The 24,168-nt window shown below is 40.3% G+C and overlaps 1 protein-coding gene across 1 annotated transcript in view; it reads right to left on the reverse strand.

The window, feature by feature from the left end:
- Nucleotides 1-1,844: 1,844 nt before the first annotated feature.
- Nucleotides 1,845-24,168, reverse strand: part of BOD1L1 (biorientation of chromosomes in cell division 1 like 1) — a gene marked incomplete at its 5' end in the record, with an annotated part of 58,860 nt that continues 36,536 nt past the window's right edge. The window contains 13 exons of the mRNA XM_019552571.1: nt 1,845-3,207; nt 4,367-4,510; nt 7,734-7,890; nt 8,335-8,419; nt 8,533-8,567; nt 9,914-9,953; nt 12,741-12,775; nt 12,858-12,930; nt 17,140-17,213; nt 19,917-20,001; nt 20,489-20,565; nt 22,602-22,671; nt 23,201-23,271. Of these exons, the coding sequence (XP_019408116.1) occupies nt 3,099-3,207; nt 4,367-4,510; nt 7,734-7,890; nt 8,335-8,419; nt 8,533-8,567; nt 9,914-9,953; nt 12,741-12,775; nt 12,858-12,930; nt 17,140-17,213; nt 19,917-20,001; nt 20,489-20,565; nt 22,602-22,671; nt 23,201-23,271 (1,055 nt within the window). The remainder of the gene's footprint in view (nt 3,208-4,366; nt 4,511-7,733; nt 7,891-8,334; nt 8,420-8,532; nt 8,568-9,913; nt 9,954-12,740; nt 12,776-12,857; nt 12,931-17,139; nt 17,214-19,916; nt 20,002-20,488; nt 20,566-22,601; nt 22,672-23,200; nt 23,272-24,168) is intronic.

Below are 24,168 nucleotides of genomic sequence, written 5' to 3' on the forward strand. Positions count from 1 at the left end.
GAGGGGTGTGGCAGCAGTCCCCAGCATGCTCAGCAGCAGACCCAGAAGTGGACCACAAACACTCTTAGTCCACTTCCATGTCCACCAGGAAATGCACTGCTCCCTCCGCCCCCCAACTTGGCAACTGGTACCTCCTGGCTCTGGGGGGCACCCGGGTTTGCCCTGTGGCCAATTGCTGAGCTTGGGGTCACAGGGGAGCCCCCCACATGCTTGGCGGTGAACCCAAAAGTGGACTAGAAGTATTTCACAAGGACACGCCTGTAGGACACTCATCCACCCCGGCATTGCAGCATTCACAAGCTGTGCCTGGTACCTTAAGTTATGTAGAAAAAACATTTAAAGCTGTGCCTGTGGCTGAATCACTGATTCTCTAAATCAGCACTGAATCTTCAGATTCAGATTTGGCCGAATCGCAATGGGGACAGTGATCCAAATCACTGAATCAAAATGCTGCCCCCCATTTTGGGCCAAATCCAAATAAAATATGGCTCATTTTGCACACCCCTATCGAGTACCCACAATCCACTTTTATTCTGGTTTAGGTACCAGATTTCTTTTTTTAGATTTGGCCTAGAGGCTCTAACATAGAGCAAACAGAGGAAAATAGCACAAGGGAAGGAATGGAGGATTGTTGTGTTCTGCAGATGGAACTAGGGGAACATGGAGCCCTTGGCATGATAGGAGTGAAGAAGTTGTAGAAAGTCTCTCAGACTACAGAAAGTATGACATGTTCATCAGCACCCTACCTATGGTTCAGTATACCAAATCTCTATAAAACCAGCTGGCTAAGCACAATCTATTGTCATTTGAATTATTAGTAAACTATTAGGAAATATACTTACAGTAAGATGTAGATTTCTGTGGTGATGCAAAAAACCCAAAAACCAGCACTTGGGGCAAGTGCATTTGACCCATAGGGAAGTCCTCTTTCCTCTTGCCATGGGGCATTCTGATCTTTGGACCCTTGCTCTGCTGCTGTGCCATAGCATGTATGTCAACCTTTAGGGCATTATGGCCCTGCAGTCAGCCTCATTAAATGTGATACTTCAGCACAAGCTTAAATGCTTTGTTGAACTGGACCCTAAATAAGGCTATGAAAAAGATTCAACTAGTTTAATTTTAATATAATCAGTTCCCATTGGAAGACTGCTTTTGGAATCTCAGGACATGGGTTTTGAGCAAGCCCTCTAGAAGTATCATCTTTACCAATTTTAGTAAACGTAATAGGAAAAAACAACCTAGAGTAAAAAAACACACAGAAGAAAGGTAGCAAAATAGGGTTATTGGAGTAGTATTGGAATCTGTTGTTAGTGCCCAAATATGATTGAGGAACTGGACCCTCTAGGAACTAATAAGTTCTATTTCTGCTCAAAACTGTAAGTTCATCACCTGGAAATGGTCAAGAAAGATAAGGGTCTGGGTGTATTAATGGACGACCACAAGCCACCAACTTGATGCAGCTATGAAAAATGAGATCCCAGGATGGATCAAGCAAGGTATTTCCAGCATAGATTGAAAATATTAATGCCATGATACAAGACGCGTACCATGATAAAAGATGAGGCCTCATCTGAAACACTGCACACATCTGGTCATTCATGTTCGTGACCTATGAACAGAAATTGGAACAGCTGCAGAGAAAGGCTATTAGCATCATCAGGGGACTGAAGAGTCTGTCATTTATACGAGAAGCTCTTATGCTCCCATATATAGTGCCAGGGTAACGTGGTAGATGTTGATGAAAAGGAACTGATTACTCATGTGACTAAATCCAAGCAAGCGAATGTGTAAATGCAATTTTTTTGGTAATACAATTCAAGTTAAAGATACCACAAATACTCCACTCAGGTTTTGGGAAACATTTTATATTTTTCATATAAAATCTCAGTAAGAAACAAAGTATAATATCTGACAGATGTATCTGCCTTGCAACAAGTCAAAAAAAGAACAAAAGAAAAAAACCCTCAAAGCACAGAATGCCGATTTTAATTATAAAACATAATATGAACAAAACACTTAAAATAATCTCAGATTATTTGGCAACTCACATCATTACAAGACAAATTTGATCATAAGAAAAAGTTTAACTTTATGTACAACTTAACTTGAACATTTGCTCTTAAGGGCATTAAATATGTTAAAAAAAGATTCTGGCAATAATACCAGGTTCTATTTTTAATACCTGTGTATAAAATGTAACATAAATGCTGAAGCTCTATACTTGCTAGAACTGACATTAACTTCAATGGGTCCCTCTTCATGGAAAAAGACAAACACTGAAAGAACAGTTGTTAAAGTTGTAAATAAAACAGTTTACTTCAGAGCAGTTTTGGCTGAAATAGTCCAAGTAAACCTAAACTAGAACTATTTACTTCTTTGAGGTTGGCTGTAAAAATCACAGATGAGAATATAATCTAAAAAGATTACATTTTTAAAATTTTATGCAGTCACAACTGTGAACAGAATGGAACAGGAGTCCCCCTCATTACACTAATCTACTTTAATACATGCGAGAGAATACTTTGCCAACTGTCTGAACACATTTCAGAGAATTTCAGGTTTTAGACAGCCCTGAAACAAGCTCCTTCCTACTCATGGCTGCATAGGCTTTAAAATATATAATTAAAAAAAACCTACAGTATATACTAAAAGTTTACAGACCAGTCCTCTCCATACAATAAATAAGATGTTCATCATTGATTAGATTCATACACAGAGTAAAATACAACCTATTTTTACAAGTTTATTTACAAAGAATATTAGTAGGCTCCTTGGTGCCTGGTGGGTTGGAAGCATCTGTATTAGCACATCACATTGGGAAACCCCAACTTTCCAAGTCAGTGTTAAAATATATAACTACTTTGTTTTTCATTCAGATACAAAGTAAACTTATTTTTATATCTGAAATAAATGTACATAATATTCTGTATAAACAATAGTTTATAAAGCTGTTTAAAATGTAACTTAAAAAGTTCTGCATCTATTAACTTAGAGCTCTGAAACAAGCACATGCAAATCTCTTTGCTTAAATAAAAATAGAAGCAGAGATCTCTTTCTTTTCTTGCAATTTTTCCATGAATGGCATTGGCTGGTAATGATTATCGCTTTGCTTTTTTAAGTGGTGTTTCATCAGGTTTCTGTTGGCCTTTTCTGCGTATCACTGTTGGACTGGTTTCCCTTTTGCGCTTGGTAGGCTGCATCTTTAACCTTAAATAACAAAACAAAATACAATAATGTTTAGGCTAAGATCAGAATTTTTGTAGTTTCAAAGGAGTTTTGTGTTTAGTTTTGTTCTCAGAGTAAACTCTAGCTGTCCCATCCAAGGGCAGACTGGGAAACATGATGTTACAAAAGTCATTACTATACAATATGTTCCCTCAGTTGCAAAGTGTATAGGACAATTTTGCCCGTATAGATCACGCTTTAGCGTACTGAAATAAGCCAGTTGTGTTAGTTAGTACAGCAAATGTAGGGTTGGTCTCTCCTCTCCATTCTTTTGGGGGTAATTTGTTCCCAGAACAGAGTACAAAATAGGAACCACTCAAGTGTGCAAAAAAACCTGGGCTTGAATTTCTTGTACTAAAAGAAAAGAAGAGAAGGTACTTCATACCCTCATTGCCATTTGCCAACCCACACAAGCTAACCATGATCCAGCCCTAAACACATGGCCACAACTCAAACTCTTGGGCTTTCACATGACAGTAAGCAAATAACATCTACTGAAATACAATTTCCAGCAGTCAATTGCTGCTTTAAGTTTTTTTTAAGCGACAGATGTTGCTCAATGCCCAGTTATGACTACTAGCCAAATATGGACCTCTGTGGAAGATGAGTATTTCTGTGGCTAAACTACACCACCAACAATTATGTCCCACCTTATTACTCTCATGATTTCTGAAAATGGTTTCACGTGTAAAAATGAAAAAATGTTTTTCTATTCTCCTCTCCCACTGCTTTCTTTTCTTAAAATTCAGTATGTGGGGATTCTCAAGTCTTACTTCCCTGTTTCTATCAGATGATCTTGAAGCACCTCAGCAGTGATGTCAGTTGCCACTCTTTGCCCCTTCTAAGAATGTAATCTTTTCTCCCCAGGAAGAATTTGAATGCAGATTAAAGCTTTGCAACACCACTGTTCAGATTCACCCAAGAGCAAGTTATGATCAAATATTTCAAATACGAAAACAGAAACAGGAAAAAAAAATGTAGAGAGAAAAAATCCTTTGCATCCTTTCTTGATCTATCAGAAAAGCAGGGAAGGGCAAAACTAAATTGCCTTTCAGCTTTCACACAGTGGGTTCCATGCACAGAAGAAAGCTCAACCTAATATCTAAAATAAATAATAAAATAGCTTAATTTTCATACTTACTGTGTCAATGGAGGAGATTTGCTAACTTTTATATCACTAGGTGACCTCTTTCTGGCTGCCAACTTCTGGTGTTTGCTGGGAGAAACTGGACTTGGACTGTTGCCTTTAAAAGCTGCACGTGTAGTTGGCTTGCTAGGCTGTTTTCTGCAAAGTTATTAGGAAACATTATAATAAAATTGAAAGCATAAAAAGTGATTTTAATGAAGTCATCTTCAGCATACGTACAAAACATGGGAGGACAGGAGTATAGAGTACGTGTGACAATGGAATAAATAGTGTCACTAAACAACATGGTAGAGTCATAAGGGAAAATTGGAGGCAATACAAATGTATTTAAAAACTCTAAAGCAAATGTCGTGCTTTTAACATGAAAAAGATAATAACCATAAAAATATTGTTGATCATTTTACTATTCAATAAAAAGCTGGATTTTTTTTTTTTAAACTAGCGCAGGGATGTCCAATTTCAATGTGAAGCCACATCAGTGGGGGCTAGAGGCCATGGACCCTGGGATGCCACCCACCCCCACCCCAATGTGCTGCACACACAGGTTCCCACTTGCAGCACCATGAACCCCTGCCCCCACTCCACTGGGCCCCTGCCTCCCCAGTACACCTTGCACTATCTGCCCCCAATCTCCTGTGCCACTGCTCCCAGGCACATCTGCTGCAACATAAACCTAGGTACCCAGACTCATCCTTTCTTTACTGACTGCAAGCTCCCCTTCTGCACCGTGCCACTCAGACACCCTGAGCTGTGAGTTCCCCCAGCACTGCAGGCTGTGCTGTGTTGCACCACACCCCTGGCCCTGCTCTGCCCCTTGGGACGGGGGCAGGAAGGGGAAGCCAGAGGGAATGGAAGCCTGGAACTCCCAGCTGCTGCTGTAGCCAGAGCAATGGGAGAGAGCTATGGCTAGGTAGGCGCCCAGGGAGGACTACAATTTAAGCCCTCTGGGTTGCATGTGGCTCATAGGCTGCCAGTATGACGGTCTGGACCTAAAACAAAAATAATGTATATAAACGCTAACATTACCAAATTTAGCTGGGTGCACAAAAAAATGCATGAGAAGACTGTTGCAACAGTTAGGTCTAGTTTGCTCCAAATACGTCAGAATCCTGCCTTTATGTTATCTTCAATATAACCAGTACAACAGAAAAGTTTCTAGCAAATCAATTTTATGGTTTACTGAAGAAGTGACTTAAATCTGAAGACACAGGATTTGAACGTCAGCACAACTAAAGATAAAAAGGCTGCCTCTTCTAGTCAGAATGTTAATAGCAATTCCTACAACTTTAAAATAATGTCCACCAAGGTTCCAATTCTATCCTTGAAGGCAATAAAGCTGAATCAAAAGTTCCCTTAACTGGATTCTTTGGTAATTTTATGTTTCAATATAACCATAAGTGTAACCAATGAGGTATGTATTTGGCTGCAAAGAGGATGCTTTTTCAGCATCCCGACTGCCATATCAGATCTACCATCACATACTTTTTCAAAGATGGGTAAGGCCCATGAGAGGAAGGGAAACTGAACTCTCGGAGAATGTGTACAAATGCAATCTTTAGCACTAAGGAATGACGTCTCTCTAAAGTAAAAAAACAATTATTTAAGCACTACAGATCACAGCTGTGTTCCTAACAGATTCACTTTAACAATGTTTAGGAGAGAGAAATTAAATGTTGAGACTTGTGGCTCTGACTCATTTTTTCTTTCAGTACAAAAGGGATATACTGCCCTCCCACAGAGGACTGCATGCTACTGGACCTTAGTTAGAAGCCCTTTCTTCCTTACTAGATTGTCCACACTTTATAGGCACTGAAGTTTGGAAAAAAAGACCCAAAAAACAGGACACCTAAATCAGGTTTCAGCTCTCTCTGATTTGGGGAAGAAGCCTTTCAAGCTTGCTCAAGAATATCAGTAGTCTGAATCAGAGCTCTTTCGGAAAAAATATTAGGACTTTTCCAATTTTGGACAGGACCTCCTATCTTCAGGATTTTTACAGACAGTTGAGTCAAGAACCCCTGAGTTATCACGGAACTTTCATTTGGAACAGCTTGAAAAACTACCTGGAGTGCTTTGGCAGGGTTTTTCAAATGAAAATTTGCCCTTACACTACCATTAAGCTAGAGAGTCTTGAAACCAGCCTTCCTGTCAACTCTGGTGTCCTGAATTTTTGAAGGGTAAAATAAGTCTTGCATATCACAGTCAAATGATCCCAGGAGAATAAGACAGCATTCTGTATCGAAGAACCCTAACCGCAACTCCCCAATATTGGAACGAAGAGATCCTGTGGTTCTCTCTCAATTTACCAGTCATTTGGACAAGAGAAAAACTTGAACTCTCATTCTTGTGCAGCTGTATTTCTATGGCTATTGAACATTAAGGACAAGTACAGTATGTGTTTAGTCCAAAACAACTCGCTGGTAGTGCCAATTCCCAATTAAAAAAATCCAAATCCAAGACATATCAGAGAGGTAGGATGTAGTCATATTACAAATGAATTGCTGATTAGTGCCTACATGCCCTCAGGAAGATGGAATACTGAATTTATGATGGCCGAATCTGTATTTCATGGAAATAGTCTGTTGGACTTGAAATTATTTATGGAAGATATTTTAAATACTCCAATATCGGAAAGGATACAGCACACATTGTGGCTTTTTTACATCCTGTACTCTCACTCTATTAAATTGAGAAATATGCATCTACTACTGAACAAAAAATATAGCATAATAGAAAAACAAACAAAAAATACCCTGGAACTACAGCTCAGTTTCCAGCTTCATAGAAGAAACCACTCATACAATGATAATAATTTTAAAAATCTAATTAAAGCCAGCTTTCAAGTTTCTTGTAGATGCAACAACTTCGCAGGATACCAGATCTGTTCTACAACACAAGGTGCAATGTTTGAGGGGTACAAGCTTAGCTCCCATACAATTACCAACACACATACACCCCCACACCCATCTTCCAGGACTGAGGAGTTTTACAAGAAACATTAATATATTTAAACGTCAGCTTCTGACACGCTATTTAACATCCACATACTGTTAAACAGGCTCTCATTCCATCATTCTCCTTCCCTGTTTCATTTTTATATATTGGAAAACATGCCAATTTTTAGGGTGAATGGAGGGATGGCCTGAAGAGTTTGATTGCAGGAAACAAAAGCCATTACCTTGAGTTGTTAGCTATAGGTGAACCTGCTGAACAGCCTGGTTTTTAGTAACACTGTTACTGTTCATAATTGATAGAATATTTTTAATACTAGGAGTTTTTAAAGTACTTAAGAGTGAAAAGTTAGTCAATATTGGGTGTTTGTCAAAAAAAGCTGGTAGCAACTATACTGGCTAACAAATATTACCTTTGAGCCTCTAGTCTTGTGGCTGATCTTGTTGTGGCTCCGGAATGTGCTTCATCATCTTCATCACCATCTTCATCTTCATCTTCCTCCTGATCTTTTGTTTCTTCTTCAGTAGTAGACGCTGACTTCCGACGTTTTCTTTCTGGCTCCAGTGTTTCTGTCCATGCAAAATTGTACATATGTGCTATAATTTCCGAAAAGGCCCTCCAAAAGGATATAGACACTTAGTTTAGAAAAGGAATTAAAAATGGAAGTTGTGAGTAGAATAAGTAATTTTCCATTTCCTTCATGCTTCAACACTTCTAATTCACACTTGTTTGACTTAATCTCTCAAACATATTCGCAATAGTTTACTTGTGCAGTTCACAGCCAGATTTCATAGAGAAATCATGTGGGTTTATAAAAGCATCTGGGATGTACCAATTCTGACATGAGATTACAGCAATTTACACATATTTACATAACATTTACATTTGCTGCAACTCAATGATTTTCTCTAAGAATGAAAAATACAGTAAAGTTGATCCTGTTACAATTTAATGTACACCCAGGCAGTGAAATCTTTTCGATCTGTTAGGAGAAGTACCATTTCAGGTCTTACCAGTTTCCTCTGCCGGAATTGGAGAACGTTTGGGCTTTCTTCCTCTTCGACGCACCATCACCTCTGTTTTACCTGCTTCCTCCTCCTATGAGAAATAAATGAAAGCAAACAAGACTAGACTGATGACATTTTCATGGAAGGCAGCCTTTTTCCATTATATATTCCTTACAAGCTTGCAGTAAACAAGCTTACACTTACATTTGCAGTTTCTTTCTGAATTGACAAGTCCTTGGCTAAAAAAAAAGAAGGAACAAAGTAAGAACTCTGCACAAATGAAATCTAAACTTTACATTCCTTCAGAAATCAAATGGTGTAAGAGGGGGCTGTTTTAAACTGTATTCTTTGAAAAAAAATATCCAGAGTAGTTTGAAATATATTTAAAATTTCTCTATAAATTGAAGAAAGCTTTTCATAGACTGAAATCCTCCATAACGGAAAGAATAAGGGCTCCTGGTAAAAACAACTTCTCGTGTTGTTTTGTTTTGCCTCAGAATTGCTGCCTGAAAGCCAAGGTTTCTGTTCACGCATGACACCATGTGTACAGAAGGACCACTCTCAATTCAAATTACTGGAACTTATGAGAAGATAGATAAATCAGTAAGTATTACTAAAGTACTAATTACTAAAGTAGTATTTCAACTTAATGCCAACAAATTAAAAAAAAACAAAAACAAAATCAGTAGATTTAATAAAATCTTGAATTTGGAGTAAATGAAATCTATTAAAAAAAGAAAAAAGAATCACCTCTTAAACTTTAATAGAAATGTAATATAGGGAATTCTAGACCTTCTATGAACTTTTTCAAGCAAAACATTTTTAAATAATACTGTTACAGTTCTGTTTTGCATAAAAGTGTTAAAATATTTTTAATATCACGATTTTTAAGTACTTATAAGGGAAAAATTAGTCAACATGGAGTGTCTTTAAGGCAACCCTCCAACAATTACAATCAAGACATAGAAACTTAAACAAATGCAAGTTTTCCAAGTCTATAATCTAATAATTGGGTGGGGGTCATCTTCAACTTTGAAATCCTCTTAGATTCAGGGAAATATGGTAATTCATTAATAAGCACTTTCCAGTAACAACCACTAGTTGAAGCTAAGGAGTTTTAGCTATAAATCCACAGTCACTTAACAAAAACTTTATGAAAAATTCAACTAGGGGAAAGTTTTCATACTTAATATCTTATTAAATTTCCAAAATGTCACTAAAAACCAAGGGCCATTTTGCCATTTTCATTTGATTGTATACTATTTTTGTGAATTTCTCTCTCTCTTTTGCTCTCCAGCACTTATAATTTGCATGTTCCACAGTCATGTGTTTTGTTATGTATTGGTCATTAAAAATTCAGAGCAGTACTGCTCTACTAAGATGGGTTTTTTCCCCTTTTTCACTTCACTGTAGACTCCATGTCTTCTCCAGTACTTTTATTTATATTATATGGAGGGGAAATTATTTGAATTCAGAAGCAAAGTTTAGGAAGGACACCAAAGATTCTGAAGTGCAAGCTCTTATGAATTTCCTGCCTTCCCTTCCCCATCTTCTGCTTGTATAAAACAATGATTTGTTTGCTTACCTGTTTGAGGAGTGTTTTCTTCAAGTGCAGAAGTTGGAGACTGTGTCCAAAATTAAAAACAAGAGATAAAATGCATTCATAAAAATAAACAGAACTAGAAAAAATTACTGTTGAGTTCATAAGCATTAAAAGTTATATTAAGATAAAAGCAAGTTTCCAAATTTGGAAACGAAAAAGTCTGACTGATACACAGAATACATCTTCTTGTTATGATTTCTATGAATTTAGAAGTAGGGCTGAAAGGGACCTCCAGTGGTCATCTAGTCCAGTGGTTCTCAAACTTTTTTCCCCGCAGACCACTTGAAAATTGCTGAGGGTCTCAGCAGGCCACTTAATCTCTGTCATCAGAAAAAATAAATCAACTGCAGGGCCAAGTACAGATATTCTTGACTGTTCTACAACCTTTCTGCATACTACCTGAATGGAGCTCGCAGACCAGAGTTTGAGAAACTCTGATCTAGTCTAACCCCTCCTGCCTTAGGCAGGATCGTTCCTATACAGATCATCCAACACAATCCATAACCTAAACTCTTTGTAAAACTACTGAAAACTCTGACACAGCATGAGACATAAGACCCTAACTTGCTAACACTTATTTCATACCCTCAAAGTTATTAAAGTATTGCATACAGGACTGAAAACAACCCATATTAAATCAGTTTTTAGAAAACCAACTACGCTGCCAGCTTTTGTAGGCTAAAATCCACTGCTTAGCTTCTGAAAAAACAGGTTGTAACCACAAAAGCTCATGCCACTCTGAATGAGTTAGTCTATAAAGGTACCAGCCTGCCCTGCCTTCAGCCTAAATTCATCCTAACATGGCTAACTCCCTCTCTTCATTCAAAGACAATGTAAGAACATAAATGTCTAAGGTGGGGTCTCCAACCTTTTTAAGTAGCTCACTTGTTGAATTAAAAAGCAACCCAAGATCTATTGTGTGCCATCCCATAGAAGAGGGAGAAAAAGTGAACTGGGGGTGCACCCTAGGACTCTGCTTGTGCCACACTCCCCCAAGCTCCTGCTCTTGCCTGTGTCCCACTCCCTCCCTCATCGCTGGGGCCTCACACCCAGTGGTGGGGGAGTGGGGCTGGGGCAAGGGCAGGCCCTGACTAGCCAGGGTGGAGCATGGGACAGAGCTGCAAGTGGCTTGTCTAGGGGGCATGGGGAGGAGGGGCATGCAGCCTTGGAGGGCATAGGGGGCATGTGCCCCCAGACCTGCCTGCAGGGTGGGCCAGGCTGTGCTTGGGCCAGTCGGTGATGGCGGCACTGGGAGCGAGGCTACAGGGAGAGGAGGCTGCAGTCACCTGAAAATTCGCTGTAGCACTCCCAACCCCAGCTCCCAGCAATGCCATTGCATACCCCAAGAGCAGTGTAGTCCAGCCCCCTGGCGCTGGGAAGAGCCTGGCACAGCTCCCCCAGCCTCAGCCCCAGCCTACCTTCCTCCCCCATGCAGATCCTGGGCACATGGCCCCTATGCCCTTGGGGGGGAAGGCAGGCAGGCTCCTTCCGGCAGGAAGGTTGGACCAGGCTGCACTCGGGGTGGGTAGCAGCAGCACTTGGTGGGGGGGGTTGGGGGTGCTATGGCAAATTTTGGGGTGCCTGCAGCCCCCCTCCCCGCTCCCAGTGCCACCCCTGGCTCGGGCACAGCCTGGCCCAACACTGCTGCTGGGAAGAGAGGCCCCAGTCCCCCAACACTGCCCTGCATCTGTGCTTGGTGGAGGCAGCTGCCATTGCGGACTAGGCTTTGTGCCCTGAGCCCCGTTGTAGCTGTCCCAGGAATGGCCCGATGCCAAGTGCACCTGCCACTGAGCTAAGCCTCATCCCCTGCCCACCCAGCAGCAGGCACGCATGGCATGGGGCTGATCCCGAGCCAGCTGCAGCAGGGACTGGGGCATAAATGCGAGCCCACAATGGCAGCTGCCTGCTTGAGCTGCCCGGGCTTGGTCCTCCCACCACCTGCCCGGCCAGGACCCTACTCACTTTACCTCCGTTTCTGCCTCTGTTGCACTCTGTCCCTCACTGCGGGGGCTTTGATCTGGCCCCTGCCCTTTCCCTCCCTGGTGGACTGACCTGCTGGGCTGGTGTGCACATACATGCACACATGCGCTCAGCCCCCCACAGCCTCAGATCAACTGCAAGAGGCTCCGCGATCCACTGATCTAAGGCCATAAAAAAAAGAATGTAAAGTGCTGTAATTTCACGTGACTTTTAAAAATGGACATGCACAACATTACCACAACCACAATACAGTATTTACTTTTGATGGAAAAAAGCTGTGCGGAATTATAATCTGCTATAGCAACAGTAATTTAAAAAAAGAAAAAAAGTCATTATTACTCAAGTTGAAAGCCCAAACTAAGGGGTCTAAAGCTCCATTTGAAGCATGCATGTTGTTGGGAACAAGTGGGTCAGGAAGGCTGGCAGAGAAAACTGGTCTCAGGTCACTTTACTTCATGTTTAATTATTACACCACAGTAAATTCTGAGAGCGCATGTGTGCATACATACACTTTAAATCTATGTCATGGTAGCCTCAACCTTTGAATTTATATCTAGTGTGATGAACTGAATATAGCATTATTAGGGTGCTGGACACTGTCGTTCAGTTCCTAGCGTTTAGGATGCTTTGTTTCTTACCCATTTGATTACTATATTGAAAGATTCTCCAGACATTGTTTTTAGGCTTAAACAGCCAGATTTTCTAGTTTACTAGTTTTTGCTCCACGCTGCACAGGGTCACTCAGACTCTAAAATGTTACCTAGGAAAATATATTTTTAAACAAACAGTCAGTACAAATGTGCTTTTCCAAATAAAATATGATACTTACATTCCCAATGCTTTTATCAACTTTTAAATTTGCATCTGAAAGAATAGAAAACAACTCAGAATGTCACTGTTAACATTGCCATGTTTTTCCATCAAAGTTTCCCCTAGTATTCACTACCTGGCTGTACTGTTTCAAGAGGGTATTTACGAGGCCGTCCTCTTTTCCGTTTAACTACTGCAGGTTGATTTTGCTTTAAAGAAAAAAAAAAAAAAGATGTAGTTATTGTCACTGAAAGTTAGCACAGGTATCTGCTCAAACAACAGGATAAAGACTGCCTGTATTGCCACAATCATTTGTAGGGACCACCTAATGCTTGGCAGCTGCGCCCCAATTTCATAGGCAGTCATTTCGCAGGTGGAGCATGGCAGGCCCATACCTCTGATAGGCCAAGGGGCCCTGGTGGCCTCACCCCTGACTGCTAATTGACTGTGAGGGCTGTTGTCATGCAGCTTTACCTCTCAACGCTGACTGGTGGTCAGCAGGATCATGTGACAAACAGCCCTTGCAGCCAATCAGTGGCAAGGGGCAGGAGTGGCAGCCATCTTGCTGGCAGCCCTCTGCCCTTGTGAGCACCTGGTAAGGTCCCTCCCCCGCCCCTGCAGAATTTGTGGATTTCACGGAATTCATGAAATCGCAAATTCGGTAGGTCCCTAAATCATATGAAAAATGCGAGTAGTTCAAGACCGCTATTTTTTGACATACAGTTCAGCCTACGTGTTATATAAAAAAAAAACCCCGCAGTCAAAGAGCTGATACATTCATATTAGGTAACCTATTACTGCATCAGAACTGACTACTATTTTAGACCAATGTGCTTAAGAGCAGAACTACAACTGTTGGGAGGAAATAATGAAAAAACCTCTGAGAATGTTTTAAAAAATGAGGTTGCTTGCATCTGTTAACATCCACTGATTTTATGAGTAGCCTAATTAGGGACATATTAGTATGGAGAGTAGAAAAGGAAGTAGTTATACTTATATATTAAAAAGTAATAGCTTTGAGGGTCACAGAGTACCAGCAGATACATGCAAGTCATTGGTGCATATGCCCTGACCGAATGCAGATGACAAAACAAAAGAATTTTATTTTAAACTCAACCAAGTCCTCTTATCTGTTCCCAAAGATGAGATGATTCTTGGCACACAAGAAGCCATCCCTTCTGAGGTCTAGAGTTGGAACAACACTCTTTTAAGACAGCTCTGCCATCAACACAGTGGAAGGAGCACACTGAAGAGCTCCTGAACCAGGATTCTAGTGTTGAAAATGAAACCACTAAAGCCATTCCACAACACATCCCATTAAGCCTTCCTAATTTATCAAGAAGCTTTGAAAGCCATTAAGCAGATGAAGAACAACAAAGCATGTGGTTCTTATGGAATACCAGGTGAAAGTTATAAAGGTGGAAAAAAGCTCTCTCACCAGCTACACCCGATTCTTATGAAAATCTGGAAACATGAAAAAATTCCCAGTGACTTGAGGGATGCCAGAATTATTAGCACACTCAAGAAAGGAGACATCAGATAGCAGCAATTATTGCAGTATTGTACTCCTTGTCCATAGCTGGGAAGATCTTTGCCTTCATTTTTCTCACTGAGAAGATTCTACCCGAGTCCCAATGTTTTTTCAGACTACTCAGGTAAAATAGATGCAATCTTTGTTGCTAGACGGCTGCAGGGAAAGTGCCCTGAGCTACACCAAGATCTTCACATGGCCTTCACTGACCTCAGGTCTTTGATTCAGTCAACAGAGAGACCTTGTGGAACACTCTGAAGAGATCTGGATGACTGCCCAAATTTGTTACTATTATTAGACTGCCATGATGACAATACAGTAACTATCTTAAGTAATGGCTTGGAAATGGATCCCTTCACTGGAGTCAACCAAGGTTGCATGATTGCACCAACACCTGTTTCCATTTATATCACAGCTACTTCACATCTCATTACTGATAGACTTCCATCTGGAGTCAGCTTCCAGTGTGACTAGACTTGGCAGAATTTATTTTAAATTCCAACGGGTAAAATCAATGTTTACTTTTAAGCATTTATTTGGATTTTTACCAATTGACATTTTCAGGACTGTATGACATTATGAGTGATTTCAGATTTTTTTTTACTGATTTAGCACATGCACACACGCACACATAGCAGCCACTGCAGGAGTTGGGGGCTGTTGGATGGTAGTGTCCAGGAGCTTGGTGCCACTGGCCACTCGCTCTTCCTAAATCCCAGATGGAGCAGGGGCCAAACTCCTACACAGCCCAGCCCAGCTAGGCCACTGCGGGAATTGGGCTCCTGCCCTGATCATGCAGGTGCTGGGCCAGGCTCCACAGGAATTTGGACCCTGGCCCGGCTGGAACCTGGGCAGAGTGAATGGCTGGCAGCACCAAGCTCCCTGCTGCTAATCCCCACCTCAGCACAGCCTTACCGACATGACCTCAAGCTCCTGGAGTGGAGGTGTGTGCATGTGCATATCGTGTTCCCTACAGATTTTCTTTGTTCGTCTCCTTTATGTAAATTTCAATGATTACGAGTAGAAATATTTTTCTGTTGGTTTGTGAGCCAGGTGAAATTGATGTCTATTGATAAAAATCAAATCCTGCCAACTTGTAACATCAACCATTCACATTCCAAATCCTAGATAACCAACACCTCCATTACTGATTTTCAATACATCATGTGTCATGTGTGCCCATCCAACTAAAGAGCTCCAGATCACTCTTGACTGCTTCTGTGAAGCACGTGGAATGCTTGAACTCATCGTCAACTTCATGAAAACTAAAATACTTTACCAATCCACCCAAAACAATCAGCTGCTCCTCCATACATTACAATTTCGGTGGAGGTGCACCAATACATTGATTTATATCGAATCAGCACTGACAGAAGAGAAACTGACATTAAAGTCAGCAATTGGCTTTTTTAGCTGACGTGGCTGATAAATGTCACATGCATGCACATCTGCGGTATGCACGTGGCCAGCCCAGCAGCTTGCAGAGCAGCATTCAGCTAGTAAGTCTGTTAGGGTGGGGAGGTGATCGAGGCGCCTGCGATGAGGGAAGTGGGGGGCTGGGACAGAGTCATGAGCGGCTCATCTGGGGACATGGGTGGGGGGTGGGGTGGGAAGAAGAGGCAGCTCCCATTGCTGTGCGTACCCCTGGGGGAGCTATGGAGGGCATGTAACCCCTGAATCTGAACAGGGCAAGGGCAGGCTGCCACTGAGCTGGGACGGGGTGGGGGGGGGCGGCGGTTTCAAGCAAATACTACCGATATTGATGACACGGTTGTGGCAACCAGCTCCACTGGACAGGACACCTCATAAGGACGCCTGACAACTGGCTGCTAAAACAGGTCCTATACACCTAATTTACTGATGGTTATCACTTTAAGGTGGGCAAAAGAAGACTTCAAGAACAACCTGAAGGTCAGTCTAAAGATGCAATATGAACTTCAATATCTAGGAGATTCAATCACTACATCATCCCCAGTGGCACAAGGCTTTGAACATTGAGTAAACTTGCCTCATTATGGAGGCAGATAGACTAAAACAAAGGGAATCACCGGGATCAACTCCTTCCTCCTGGCACTATTTGCCACATCTGCAGCTGAACATGAGGATTTTGGATCAGCCTTCTCAGACAACTTCAGATGCACCAAGGATATCCCTATCCACTAGAAGACTGTCATCCTCATTGAAGGACTGCTGATGATCAGAAGATGCAATGTGTGTTTGCATCTTCTGTTAAATTTTAATCTTAAAAAAAGAAAGAGTGCACAGAGGATACTTGACTGATGACTCACCATTCCTTTTCTGTAGCCTGAAATGGATAAATCAACAATGCTGTACATTTAGGTTCCTGGCACACGTTCATTTAATGGAACAATGGGAGCTGAACCCAACAACTGAACAACTTGGGGTTCAGGAATCGGGTCCCAGTAGTGCCATTACTACTTGCAGTGCAAAGGGAACCCAGGTAGTTCCAGATGATTTTCAGTTCCAGCCCCAGGACTACACCAGAGTCTTGAGGCAGCTTTGGTTACCCTGCCACATGTTAAAATTTAAGGTGCAGTGGAAACCAGCCTCAAAAATGTTACACATCTTATGAAATATTTTTGTGACTGGTCTCTTGTTTTATTGTGCTATTAATTCCTTGAATGTGTGGCAGGGTTACTATTTATGGCATGATTAACCATTTAATTGCATCTGAATTGCAATGTCTGCCAGGGTCCTTAGTTGGGATACAATGCTCCTTCTTGAACAAGTCATTATTTTCTTTTATGACTGTTCCCATAACTGGTGAAATCACTATTTTTACTAATGCTAAATAAAAGACAAGCTTCTCTCTCAAAACTAAAAATCTTTCAAGTGGCAATGAATTTAAATGGATAAGACTACTTGCCTCTACTGAATTTATATTAGATTCCGAACTCTGGTTTGCCTTTTCATAAATCTCTTGTTTGCTGGTAAATTCATCTGCACAAAAACAAAATTTAAAAGAAAATTTTACTATCCCTTCTTCAGAAAATTAGCAAAATATATTGGCTGCTATCTCCACACTTTTCAAAAGCACCTTTAAATACAATGGGGGCCTATAAATTCAAATTTAGTAAAAATAACTCAAGATTTGGTTTGTCTTATTTTTTGCTGTATTATGTTGCCTAGGCTACACTTCCTTAGACAAGGAAAAATTACTGTATTAGATTTCATAATAAAAGGTAATATAACTGCAAAAACCTGAGATGGTTCATAATATAAATACAGTCATTTGTTGATACTATCACAATTTTCCCACATTCACAAATCAGAAAGCTGGGAAGATGAGCAGATCAGGTGGTTAGCTGCAAGACAAACCAAGATATGGAAGCAAGCTTGTTGAAGCCAAGATACAGAGCCATTAAACAGATCAAACACATAGTAGCATATAGAGCCCACCTATCCAAAGGAAGCTAGACTTGAAAGTCAAAAATCTATATTGATTCACAGAGGCAAGGATTTCTTAGGGAGGTATTTTTTTTAGTGGATCAACTGCATAATGGGGATAAAGTTAAACCAGCTTTCAAATGCAAGACATTCTTCATCAAGTCTGACTACTACAAACCAAGCACAGCAAAATAAAAAATAAAAAAAAAAAACAAAAAAACAAAAAAAAAACCACTATATAGGAAGGAGAACAAAGCACCTGTCAGAGATAGCACACAAACAATTAGCCAAAGAAAAGCTGATTACTGGGAGATCAAGGGCGCTCAAAAGCAAAGAGGGTCATTCTCACTTTTCATGTATGAAAAGAATTCAAGAGGCAGGTACTACACTACACTTGACCTGAGCCTACAGGAGGCTGAGAAGCATTAATGTGCCATAAAACAGTATTACTGTTAAGTCCTTACTTCTTATCGTCTGGCCTGAGTATGAATTTTTGTTCCCAAGTTCACCTTTTAAAGGCGTTGAGTAGATTTTCTGTCAGTATAAGGATGGTAAGATCAGAGGGAGTTGTTACTCAGTGAGCAATGTGCTCCCAATGGTGTATGTGTATTTGCTCTTTATACATCTTTCCTGCAGGAGTTCATTCTGGTGAATCTTCTGTTTATTTTCACCCACACAGTTGCCATGAGGGCATCCAATACAGCAAATACCTTGCATTCAAAAGCCTGTATAGCTTTCTCTCAACTATGCAGTTGGTCCAATAAAAGATATCACCCTAAGAAATCCTTGCCTTTCAATTTCTGGACCATCATGGCTACAATATCACGCTAACACTACTAGAGACTCAAAGGCATTTTACTTCAGTTTTTCCTTTTAGTACCATGGTTAAATTAACAAGATTGAACCATCCATGTTAGGGCAACATGATTTCTCTGTCTTCTGCAGCACAGGCATGATGGAAAGTGTGTGTGTGTGGGGGGTGGGGAGGGAGGAGATGGACAGAGAGTCTTCTCAGGGAGAGCATACTGTGCTTCTATGAAGGGTGTCTTTAAATTTACAACCCTAGGATACTTTTACATGTGCTCCAAGAGTTGGGGGGGAGGGGGGCAGGGATGAAGCTTTACATTAGAGCAGCTCAGAGTGGCTTGTTCAGTGGAAAGCATTTTAGTTAGAGTAGCTCATTCGACTAGCATTATTTCAAGCGTCGCTGCCGCCATTTTTAAGCATGGGGACGCTGATACACGAGATGTGGAAGGTTGCTGGAGCACAGTAATTGCCATACCCCAGACTCAATTGGAATTCCAGCGCGTTGGAGCAACCTCCACGCTCATATATAGGTGCATCTAATTGCTAATTGCTACTGGCAAGGTGTACGGATCTGGCCATATCCTCAGACAACCACCCAATTTTTGACTTCAGGATGCCCAATGAAGGAAACTGGTTCATGTCAATGTCAATTTGGCATGCTTTCTACTAGCAGGGAGGGCAGATTCACTCACTGAGAGTTTAAGAAATGAATCACAATGCATCATTCAGTGGTTATGTGCAGCCAGAATGCTGTTACTGTACAACACAAGCAAATATTTAAATGATGAAATGACTATATTTACTTGATTCCAAGTTTATTTTTTTTCCCCTATTCACCATGGGAAAAAAGTCTCTGATCTTTCACTGGAGTACGAGGCTGGGGAAGGGAAGGGGGTGGCAGGGTAAGGTAGCTGCTTCAGGTCTGGCTCCAGCCCTGTCAAAGAATGGACAATGACTCTAGTTCCAGCCTTGGCTCCACAGCTGCTAAAACACTGGGTAGGGACTGGAGGCACAATGTGCTCCATGCCCCAGGTGAGAGGGGACTGGAGCTTGAGCCAAAGCTTGGACTAAGGATAAGAAGAAAGGGAAGGGGGGCAGACACTATGGAAAGGCAGTAGCCAGAGGGTACAGGCACAGAGCTAGGGGGTGGGGAGTGGAGAAAGAGGCGGGGTGACAAGTGGTGGGGCTCAAGCTGCTCAACTCCCCTGATGTCTGAGGGCTCCCTTCACTCTTCCCCTCATGCTGCTTTTTCCACTGTGGTTGGAGAAAATCACAACTCTCCAATAATTAGATTCAATATATAGAAAGTTACAGTATTTTAAAATATTTTCCATGTCTAGAATCTAACTACTGGGAAGGCTGTCTTTATTTCAAAGTCATCTTGGATTCAGATAAACACAGTAAGATTTTCATATATATTCAGATTACATTAACATGTATTTTCATTACCTATTTCTTCCCCGCTGCTTGAAAGAGATGCACGTTTCTTGCTGATTACTTTGGATACTTCTGCTGTATCTCCAGAATTAGTTTCCTAAACCATTAAAAAAATAAACAGTACAAATTAGAGGCTGCTGTCAGTTATTTACGTTTTTTTTTAAATTTAATTTAATTTTCATTCTTATTGGTTCATAATCTCCAACTTTAAGTGTGGATGATTCTGTCTTAGAAATGGGGGGTGGACAAGATAACCTCTGGGTCCCTTTCAGCCGTATTTCTTATGATGTTACAATCAAAACTTCTAGCTGCAATTTCGCTATTTTGTATAAATAAGAACAGTGGCTAAGTATGTAAACATCACACAGATGCATGATATTTAGCAGCCTTGTAATTTTGGAGGTTATAAAAAAACTGAGGCTTGAACTGTTTGACTAAATCTTTTAAGCCATCAGCCTTTAAAGATTTTTGTAATAAATTCAGTTGAGAGATTTGCTTCCCTTCCCAAAATTGTTACCACAAATATCAAAATTAAAATTAAACAACAATATTCCCTCATGTTTAGGTCATGCCAATAAAAATACCTCAGCAGACTTCAGTTGGGTTTTGGAGCACTGACTCTGTTCATTTTCTTCCCAATCCTGAGTAACTGAACAGTCATCTGCAAAAGACAGTTGAAATGTTTAACTAAAATGCTCTTTTCAGTTATTTCTCAAGGCCTGGTCTTCTTCTCTCACCAATATTGCATCAGTGTAATTGAATTGTTATCAGTGCAGCTGCACTTGATTTACAAAAATGTAAGAGGAAAACCATGGCACTTCTTGTCTTGGAAAGATCAAATACAAGAAAGCATAGAAGAGGTCTTCAAATTTTCTTTTTCCAGGTTTGAAAAGTGCAAACAATCAAAATTTGACACTTGTAACATAAACAAACTGTGGGCTACAACTGCACTCCAGCCAGATGACGCTATAATACTATTTTATTTTACTGTTTTACTATTTTGCTATTTATTTACACTGTATTATTTATATTTATAATTAATCAATTTGACAAATTCAATATTCTCTGAAGAAAAGCAGTCATCATTGATCCAAAATCATTCTCATCTCTTTATTCTTCTAATGTAAGCTTTATGGAACACAGTCCCTCTTTCAACTAGTTATATACTAATTTCTTATTGTCAGACTATCCTCAGTACCAAATGAGACAGTGAGGGAGCTCGATCAATCTGACCAAGGAAAATGACCATTCTTGGATGGAGAGTTCCATGAAGACACTGAAAACAAGCACTCTTATTGCACAGGTATGCCCAGAAACAGTTGGGGATGCGGAAGGTGCTAGACTGCAGTTCATTTCCTCTCTTCCATGACTTAAAAAGAAGTCAAATCAAGGCCCATTCCTTCCTCTGCTAGAGCTCAAACTGAAACAAACCCCAGTATTCTATTTTCTCCCCAGCTCAGATGCTGTTGATTTTAGTCACCAATGGAAAGCCCCACTTTCAGTAGTAGGTAAGGTGGGGAAGGCAAGTGGTGGTATCCCTTGGGCTCTACAAGCAAGCTGATGCAGCAGCTTTGACAGCTGTGGCAAAAAGTCCTGTGGGCCACGTGCCACATATACAGGCAGGTCATTTAGCCTGCAAGAAGGCTGAATGTTTAATACCCCACCTAGTGGTACTTATATTTTATGCCAGACTTTGTAGGAGGGGCTCAATGTAGATGAGACTACATACCCTCCTGGGCAGATTAAGTGGGGGGAAAAAAAGGAGTGGTATGCTCATACCTTTCATTCACTCAAACACCAAAAAGAAATACCAATCACAATGGACTGGGCAGATGGCCTTGCACACTCTGCTTATATGCTTTTCTTAGCAGTGGACTAATGTTGGCATTAATGTTGCCCATGACTGGGCATCTGAGTTAGCAGACCATTAAGATGAATGGGAGGCATATACATCACTCTGAGCTACTGTTTTTGACTTTATGTACACTTAAACAAAATATTACTGCACCGATCACATTATTTTCACGGTTATTTTTCTCAGTCATCCGGAATAGTGACTGTTTAAATGAAAACTGAGCTACTGGAGAAAAAGATGGCACCCAATAATAATAATTAAAAAAAGTAAACTAAATGTTAGTTTGGTCCAGCATGGCCTAAACTGGGCTCTTTCTCCCATTCCCCTTCACATATCTATAATCCTTCTATAATTTTCTTCAGATATATGAGAGCTACAAACAAGGATCTGAAAAAATATGGCACGTCCAAAGTTTTTATGATCTCTGACTTTAGGTTGTATATAGCATTTAATGTTATGTTCCTCCCCATAACATTTCTACATGGTTAGATATGTACATGGCACTTTATAGATGAATAAAAAGAGGAAAAAAGGTGGATAGATTCCTACCCTGAGAATGCAATAAGAGTCTCTAACTTGATAGCATTATTCCATAAGACAGCACTGACTGATTAAACGGATACTCCTACAAATTTCTGAGAACTAAATTGTGATAGCATCTGCAATCTTCAAGGCTAATGACAAGGATGGAAAGTAAAGCCAAGTGTAATATATAGCTTTGCCAAGCAATACCATTAAATTATCTCATTGGCCCATAAGCCACAGTATTATAACCATTTTTTCATAAAACAATAGACCTCAAAGTTTATTAAAATAGATATGTTTTCAATTATGCCAACTACCTGTTTCACCCTCTTGTTTTTTTCTCATTTCTGACATTCTGATTCCTTTTTCCTGACCAGGTATTTCTATCTGTAATTAAAAATAGAAACTAATGTCAGACTTACCACAGAAGAGGCAATCTTAATCAAAGATACAGTAGAACCTAGATACTTTGCAGGGTTAAGTTTCTTAGACCCTGAGGAAGATGAGGGTTTGCAAATTAGATGGCTATATAAATAAAGCTGCAGCAAAAAGCTGCACAGGACTACTGAGGTGCTCCATCTGTTTGCTTCAGCTTTTACTGCAAAGAGTGCCACTTCTCTGAACAGCTATGTGGCTGTACTCCACCTGGGGGGAAAAACAGTGCCTTCTGAAGTAAGAGCTCAGCAAACAGCTTAGAGATTTATTCTTAATTCAGTAAACAACTGCAAACTAACCCAGCGGTTAAAACACCTGGATACAAATGATCCAGGTTCTACTATATTGGCTCTTCATGAGTACCTAAGTTTGTAGTAACCTATGTTGATTTAGAAAGCTGGATCAAGAAACTTAGGATATTTAAGTAAATGGTTATCTATTTTCTGGTTATGTAAGGAGTGAATATAACAAGCATGCTTACCACTTGTGATTGTGTTTTAGTCTTGATTTTTATTGTTTCCATCATGCCCACAGAATTTGAAGATTCCTGTACTGAAATATAAAAAAACAAAATGTATAAGTTATCCAGTAACTGCTCAGTTACAATCATTACAGTCCTGGAAAGGGTACCGTATCTCGCCTGCAACTGGACAGAGTTACAGAAGTGGATTCAACATTTAAAGCTCGATTCTAGTGAAAATTCTAGAAGTTGTTCCTCTGAGTTTTGAAATTCTGGAGAAGCCCAACTCTGCAATTAAATGTAACGTGCTTGTTTTGCAACTACAAAAAGACTTTGGGGATATCAACAGAGTACGATTTGTGATCACAGATATCTGCATACAGAAAAAAATTTAAAAGTTTACATGACAATTAATTTTTGTTCTTTTATTCTAAGAGCAGGAAATACCTTTGTCTAACAGTAAATCTGGAAGAAGGCTAAGATGGAAGTCTGAGCATCAGAAAGCTTTCTTTGTATACACTTTTGCTGGATATTGTAAAAAAGGCAAAAGGATTCAAAGCTTATTTTAAGACAAAAATATGTTTATTCAATTTGTCACTCTAGTATCAATTGTAAACCAGTGTTGCATGTGATACTCCTTACTGGTCTTTATTGCAGTGTGGCAAATTCCAGGAAATTCTACCTGCAGGAATAGCTGTGTAGACCTGAAATCATTTAATTCCCAGGACCAAAGGTTAATAGTCACTAGTACCACTAAATTCCTCATGGAAGAGAACTAAAAAGATGAGGAAAAGTGGTTAGCACTGGCATATTTGTTGTGTATGGAATCCTAATCACCTATTCAGCCAGCAGCACCAGAGGGGATAAACCCAAGGGTACTGAAGGAATTGGCTGATGTAAGAAAGAGACTTGGGGGTCATCATTGACCACAAGATGAACATTAGCCTACAACGTGGTGCTGCAGCTAGTAAAGCGACCAAAATGCTCGC

Source organism: Crocodylus porosus, unplaced genomic scaffold, assembly GCF_001723895.1.
Source record: "Crocodylus porosus isolate Cpor-Errol unplaced genomic scaffold, CroPor_comp1, whole genome shotgun sequence".
Classification (NCBI taxonomy): domain Eukaryota; kingdom Metazoa; phylum Chordata; order Crocodylia; family Crocodylidae; genus Crocodylus; species Crocodylus porosus.